Source organism: Nicotiana tomentosiformis, chromosome 9 (genome assembly GCF_000390325.3).
Source record: "Nicotiana tomentosiformis chromosome 9, ASM39032v3, whole genome shotgun sequence".
Taxonomy (NCBI): Eukaryota; Viridiplantae; Streptophyta; class Magnoliopsida; order Solanales; family Solanaceae; genus Nicotiana; species Nicotiana tomentosiformis.
In genome coordinates this window covers 109,272,985-109,280,774 of record NC_090820.1, presented here as the reverse complement: position 1 = coordinate 109,280,774, position 7,790 = coordinate 109,272,985, and the positions used below count along the sequence as shown (strand labels likewise).

The 7,790-nt window shown below is 37.9% G+C and overlaps 1 protein-coding gene across 1 annotated transcript; it reads left to right on the top strand.

Annotated features, from left to right (window-relative positions):
- Positions 1–2,449: 2,449 nt before the first annotated feature.
- Positions 2,450–5,510, top strand: LOC104110205 (extensin-2-like). The gene is made up of 2 exons (XM_009619656.4): positions 2,450–4,175; positions 4,566–5,510. The coding sequence occupies exons 1-2, from the start codon at positions 2,519–2,521 to the stop codon at positions 5,345–5,347; spliced, it is 2,439 nt and encodes an 812-aa protein (XP_009617951.1). The 5' UTR covers positions 2,450–2,518; the 3' UTR covers positions 5,348–5,510.
- The last annotated feature ends 2,280 nt before the right edge of the window (positions 5,511–7,790 follow it).

The window sequence follows — 7,790 nt, the reverse complement described above, 5'->3', positions numbered from 1 at the left end:
TCAGCTAGCCATCCAATAAGACAACAGGCGGATTGGTATCGGGTTATCAATTATCGGGCGGTTATCGGCTAAACCAAATAAATTATTTTTGAACAATCATTCAATCAATACCAAGACTACACATACTGTCATTACACATATTAACCAAATTTGTAAAACCAGAAAAGCACGTTCGTTCAGTAGTTAGTCAAACTTTCAAAAGGACATTCGTTCATAATCAATCAAAAGATAAAAGCTTTAGCCTTCGCCCTCAAAGCTCCTACGCGTAATTCGATTCTGTAGTATGCAAATAGATAAAGGTACAACATGAGGGAAAATCAATAATCATATAAACGTGGGCATCAACTTGTAATTGCATCAAGAAGTTGGAAAAAGAATAGTAATATACAAATAACAATGGGAACGAAAGACAGATAAACAATGGTACTTTATATACATAGGGGTAAACGTTTAAATATAAAAAAATTTAAGGGGTGAACGGTTTACCCGATAAGAAAATTGAGTAATCCGTCCCCAAACCGTTAAACCGTTAATTATAAAATCTCAATCTGTTCCCCATCCATTATCCCGATAATCCGATACCAATAAGCCAATAAACCATCGGTTCAGTTCGGTTAACGATTTCGGTTCGATTTTGAACCGGTCAAATGTGACTACTCTTTAACCGAGTGAAAGAAAGGCTAGTCACTTATCTTAGCATCTCATGCCTTTGCATTTACTTAACATAAAAGAGGTTTAGTTACGTTCTTGATGCGGCAGAGGTAAATACTCTGAGACGGGTTTAGTATTTTAAAAGCTTTTACTCAAATTATATATTTTTATTAAAAAATTAAATTTATATAAATAAATTTAAAATTCAGAGTCTTGTTTTAATTTTACTAATGTGACTATTTTTCAACTAGCAACAACAACAACAATAATATATCTAGTGCATTCTCATATTATGGGGTCTAAAAATGATAAAGTGTACGCACACTTTACCTCTATCTTATAAAAGTAAAATGGTTGTTTCTGAAAGATTCTCGGCTCAAGAATCGATTTATCACTTAGTCAAAAGTTAATCAGTGATATCTTAGCATCTTTGAACGCCTCTTTCTTCTATGAACTATACTTGGGTTTTTTCTTATGCCTTTGGATTTTTACTAAAACATCAAAAAGGTTGTGATTGTTCTTCCCATTACATATATATGTGGGGGTTTTATCCAAATTATCCTTGGGACATCGTAAGTCGCACTGCGTGGGATCAATATTTCTTGTTTCTTGGAAAAACCATCTCTTGTACTCCCTTTATTTCAAGAATTTAAGATATTTATATATTAATCAAATTGTTAAAGCAAAATATTTAACAGATATTTATATTTGTTTGATTTTAAATTTTTAACTTTTCCTAGTTCATGTATATGAATCATGAATCTAGTTTATTTTTCCAACAAAATCAAAATTGTATAAAGATATAGAAATAATAAGTCCAATTGAATATGATTCTATTTGCCAGGAGCTATAGAAGCCATGCATGAAGTAATGTGAGCAATCGAATTAGTTGTAAAGGTATTTGCTTTGAGTAATAATGACCTGAACCTAACCCACAGTCCAACATTACCAATCTGGGAAGGAAAGGGCCCTACATTATTAATTATTTTACTTATAAGTTACTACTAGTTATGCATGTATTATTCAATTTTTTGCCAGGTTCAGTCTGAAGTCAGACGACATCTTTTTCAATCCATTTTATTTTCTTGGCTATGTTTCTTTCAGGATTCAAATATATTAATTATACGCTGAGAGAGGCAGACCCAGTATTTGAAGGTTGGGTGCGCTTTTGCATTCAACCAAAATATGTTTTGTATATAGGATGTCATTACTAATATATCAATATTTTCTAAAAACACATACTTGTATTCATGAAAAGTTTGCCGAACTTGAACTTTTCGGGTGCCGGTGACCCTTTACTTGATAACATAAGTCTGTGCCTCTTATTATATGTATGAGTCCTGACAGATCTAGAATTTAAACTTTATGGATTATGGTTTCTAGAACGACAATTTAAATGCTAACAAAGGTTGGTTCGACCGAATAGTCCGGCTTCTAGCTCTGCCCCTATCCTGAGGAAATAGCATCTTTCTTCATTTTGAGTCTTCCCCTTAGTTCGAAGCTACTCCAATGTTCAAGGAAAGGTACACCATAGAAATAAAGATTAAGCACTTTGAAAAGTGTTGTGTCCTAGATTTATGGCTAAGTGATGCAACATCTTCATTTTAGAAGCAGCAAGATAAAATATATAGACATCAAAGAGAATATTGAGTTCTTTTAACTAACTTCGACTTGGGAAAACAAGCATGTGAAATGAAACTTACAAAAGAACGTATCAATTGCCAATCAAACAATGCAATTATGAGTCCCCAAATAATAGGCTTAAAGTTCTCCTTCATCAACAAGTATAAAATAGGAGATGTAGCAATGGAAATTTCATCACTCATTCAACTCAAGTACTTAGAACAATTAGAGAGCGACTAATATAATGGCTAGATCAACAGCTCACTTAGTTGTGGGTTTGGGAATTGTGTTGCTAATGTTTATAATAGCAACGGTAGAAGCAACTCCCCCTGGAATAGCTGATCATCCAAGCCATTCTCATTGCTCAGATGATGAGATAAAGCAATGTAAAAATCTTCCACATGTTTGTCCCAAATTTTGTCCCAATGGCTGCATAACTGAGTGTCGATCTTGCAAGCCTATTTGTATTGATGGCTCAGTGCCACCTCCTGATGATCACGGTTCGTCAAAACCGCCACCATCATCTCCTCCAAAGGAAAAAACTCCACCATCCCCATCTCCTCCGAAGGAAAACACTCCACCACCCCCATCTCCTCCCAAGGAAAAAACTCCATCCCCATCTCCTCCCAAGGAAAAAACTCCACCACACAATGGTAATGACCACGATCATGATGGTGATGGTGATGATCATGATCACGAGGGTGATGGTGATAATCATGGTTCAGGATCTCACACTGGCGCACCTCTACCACCTTCATCTCCTCCCAAGGAAAAAACTCCACCCCCATCTCCTCCGAAGGAAAAAACTCCACCACACGATGGTGATGACCACGATCATGATGGTGATGGTGATGATCATGGTTCAGGATCTCACACTGGCCCACCTCCACCACATTCATCTCCTCCCAAGGAAAGAACTCCACCCCCATCTCCTCCGAAGGAAAAAACTCCACCACACGATGGTGATGACCACGATCATGATGGTGATGGTGATGATCATGGTTCAGGATCTCACACTGGCCCACCTCCACCACATTCATCTCCTCCCAAGGAAAGAACTCCACCCCCATCTCCTCCGAAGGAAAAAACTCCACCACACGATGGTGATGACCACGATCATGATGGTGATGGTGATGATCATGGTTCAGGATCTCACACTGGCCCACCTCCACCACATTCGTCTCCTCCCAAGGAAAAAAATCCACCCCCATCTCCTCCGAAGGAAAAAACTCCACCACACGATGGTGATGATCACGATGATGATGGTGATGATCATGGTTCAGGATCTCACACTGGCCCACCTCCACCACCTTCATCTCCTCCCAAGGAAAAAACTCCACCCTCATTATCACCCCAATATCCTCCCAAGGAAAAGACTCCACCACATGATGGTGATGACCACGATCATGATGGTGATCATGGCTCAGGATCAACTCCGCCACCATCTCCTCCCAAGGAAGCAACTCCACCACCATCTCCTCCCAAGGGATCAACTCCACCACTACCATCTCCTCCAAAAGAAGTAACTCCACCACCATCTCCTCCTAAGGAATCAACTCCACCACCTCCCAAAGAAGTAACTCCACCACCCCCCTCTCCTCCCAATGAAGCAACTCCACCACCCTCAACTCCTCCTAAGGAAACAACTCCACCGCCTTCTTTGCCACCCTCATCTCCTCCTTCATCTTCACCACCATTACCACCATCTTCTCCTCCACCACCCTCATCTGGTTCTCCACCCCCTCCTACGTATCCATCGCCCACTCCTAAACCACCCACACCAAAGAAGGTCAAGTGCAAGAACAAATTCTACCCCAGTTGTTATGCTGTCCAACATGTATGCCCAAGCTCTTGCCCTACAAGTTGTCAAGTTGATTGTGTCACCTGCAAGCCCGTTTGTAGTAAGTTATTACTCGATCCACAGTTTCAATTGATATGTCTTGCTTTTTATTTTAGTAAGTTTCAAAAAAAAGAATGCCTCTTAGTAACTTTTTAATTTTAATATTCCTCAATATAATATACCTCTAATGACACTCCCTTATAGAAATGATTATACATATTTATTTAAAACTACAAAATTCTAAGGACATTTTCAATAATTATACACACCTTGGAAAATCTTATTTACATTCTTAAACTTCGTGCCCGATCAAAATAAAGCAAATAAAATAAAACAGAAGAAGTAATTTCCTAAATGTTTTTGCAATAATTCCTTTATATTTTTCCTCCCTATTTTATGTTAAAACTAAACTATACATTATATATACCGACTACTTTTATTTGGGATGCAGAGTGTGACAAGCCTGGAGCAGTTTGCCAAGATCCACGTTTTATTGGTGGAGATGGAATTACTTTCTACTTCCATGGCAAGAAAGACAAAGATTTTTGCTTAGTCTCAGACCCTGAATTCCATATCAATGCCCATTTCATAGGAAGAAGAAATGAAAACATGAAGAGAGATTTCACTTGGGTACAATCTATTGCTATCCTTTACAACACTCACAAAATCTCTATTGGTGCACTAAAAACATCAACATGGGATGATTCGATCGATCGTCTCTCTCTCCATTTCGACAGTGAAGCTATATTCCTTCCTGATATTGAAGGTGCAATGTGGCAATCTGAAACTTTACCTATGATCTCCATTACCAGAATCAGCAACACTAATGACGTTGTCGTCGAAGTTGAAAATGTTCTTAAGATCACAGCTAAGGTTGTGCCCATAACAAAACATGAATCTCGAGTTCATAACTATGGCATAACTAATGATGATTGCTTTGCTCATCTTGAACTTGGGTTCAAGTTTGTTTCTCTAAGTGATCAAGTGAGTGGTGTTTTAGGGCAAACTTATAGAAAGGACTACGTGAGCAAAGTTAAGATGGGTGCTCTTATGCCTATAATGGGAGGTGACAAAAATTTTGCAACTTCAAGTCTCTTTGATGCTGATTGTACTGTGGCTAGGTTTCAAGCAAGTGGAAAGCAGTCTGATAATAAGGGTTTGTTGAATTTGGAGTTGCCAAGTTTGAGTTGCAATAGTGGGATTTATGGACGTGGAGTTGTTTGCAAGCGTTAGAATTATTTCAAGAGACTTCTATCAAAAATAAGGTTGTAATCCAATATAATAGAGATTCATTAATAATGGTGCTAAATAGTAAAATGAGTTTAGACCAAAAAAAGAAATGTTTTTATGTCATATTCTTCAATAAGATTTTGTTGCTTTTTCAAGAAGTTAATAATGGTAATCTTTTCTAAATTGATAGAAATATGTAACCATCGTTTGTGATTGAGAATGCATTACTTTTTCCATTATTTAACATTTTGGATTTCAAGGAAAAAAATAAATAAAAGATATTGTAGAGTGAGAAAGGCTCGAACTCTCGACCTCAGGATTACTCAAGAAGATATGAGACCTAAGTGCTAGTGAACTGCGCCACAGCCCCTTTGTTGGACCTCACAAACTGTAGCGTATGAAAACGTGTGATATCAAATCAGTTTTATGTTTTTGGTGTATTATTGGCCGCTTTGACCAATAGATCTCACATGTTTATCGACTAATAATATACACCCAGTTAAAATTCTCATAGTTTTTTATATACTCAATAAAGTATTTTTTTTATATGGGACTCCTTTATGATCTTCACCCTCAATGAAACCTTATGTTTATATTCAACATTAACAGAATCTGAATTTTGAAAGACCATAGAATAGAAACAGTTGACAAGAGATAAAACTCTTAGTTCGATAGGGGATAGTTCGGACAAGACAATAAGATGAAAGATTAATCAAGAAAGAAAGGCAGAAAGGGAGAGCTTCCACTATCATAACAACATGCATGGATTTGAGAAAAGTCTAGAGGGGTTGAGTAGTACATTCAATCCGGAGATGAAAGATGAATCAAGCAAGAAAGGCAGAAAAGGAAACCTTCCACTATCATAACAACATGCATGGATTTGAGAAAAGTACGAGTTGAGCAGTAGGAGAGGGAAAGCTTCCACTATCATAACAACATGCGGATGACGTGGACTATTAGCACACGAAATCAGAAATTCGTCCTGAATTTCCGTTTCTCGCCCTAAAACATCAAAAACTGAGGAAGGGTTATGGTGAAGCGATGACTATTATTCATTAGGTCATTTTTATTGGCCCGAAAAATATTAAGAGATTCGGAGACGATCGTCCGATTTATGCAGATGGCGTGGACTATAGCACACGAAAATCTGGGAATCGACTTGAATGGCCCTAAAATGTCAAAAAACGAGGAACGGTCATGACAAAGCAATAACTATAGTTCATTAGGTCATTTTTATAGGCCCGCAAAATTTTAAGAGATTCGGCACCAGTCTCCCGAATTCATGCATATGCCGTGAACTATGAAAATCTAGGAATCATTTTGAATTCCTATTTTATGGCCCTGAAACGCCAACAAACAAAGAACAGCCATGGGCCCGTAAAATTTTAGGAGATTCAAGGCTGGTCACCCAAATTCAAGCAGATGACGTGGACTATAGAACATGAAAATCAAGAAATCGTCCTGAATTCCTGATTATGGCTCTAAAACGCCAAAAAATAAGGAACGGTCATGGCGAAGCAATGACTATAGTTCATTAGGTCGCATTTGATGGGCCCGAAAAGTTTTAGGAGATTCAGAGATGGTCGCCCGAATTCATACATATGGCGTGGACTATAGCACACGAAAATCTAGGAATCGTCCTGAATTCTTATTTTATGGCCCTAAAACGCCAAAAAATGAGGAATTGTCATGGAGAAGCGATGACTATTGTCCATTAGGTCATTTTCATGAGCCCGCAAAATTTAAGATATTCGGAGTCGGTCACCCTGAATTCATGCAGATAGGTGGACTATAGCACACGAAAAGCTAGGAATTGTCCTAAATTCCTGTTTTATGGCCCTAAAATGCTAAAAATGAGGAACGGTCATGGCGGAACAATTACTATTGTTCGTTAGGCCATTTTTATGGGCCTAAAAATCTTACGAGATCCGGGGCGGGTTGCCCGAATTCATGTAGATGCATGGACTATAGCACACGAAAATTTGGAAATCGTCATGAATTCTTGTTTTATGGCCCTAAAATGCCAAAAAAGAGGAATGGTCATGGCGAAGCGATGACTATTGTTCATTAAGTCATTTTTTATTGGCCTGAAAAATTTTAGGAGATTCCGGGCTGGTCACCCGAATTCATGCAAATGGCGTAGACTATAGCACACAAAAATCTAGGAATCGTCTTCAATTCCTATTTTATGCCCCTAAGATGCCAAAAAATGAGGAACGGTCATGACAAAATGATAATTATTATTCATTAAAATATTTTTATAGGCCCGCAAAATATTAAGAGATTCGAAGCCGGTAACCCGAATTCATGCAGATGGCATGAACTATAGCACATAAAAATCTGGGAATCGTCCTGAATTCTTGTTTAATGGCCCTAAAACGCCAAAAAATGAGGAACGGTCATGGCAAAGCGATGAATATTGTTAATTAAATTATTTTTTATTAGT

Excerpts from the sequence above, each read along its gene's own strand:
- LOC104110205 (XM_009619656.4), top strand. The coding sequence starts at position 2,519 with ATGGCTAGATCAACAGCTCACTTAGTTGTGGGTTTGGGAATTGTGTTG. Across the intron at positions 4,176-4,565 it reads CACCTGCAAGCCCGTTTGTA|AGTGTGACAAGCCTGGAGCA; the intron begins GTAAGTTATTAC and ends TTTGGGATGCAG.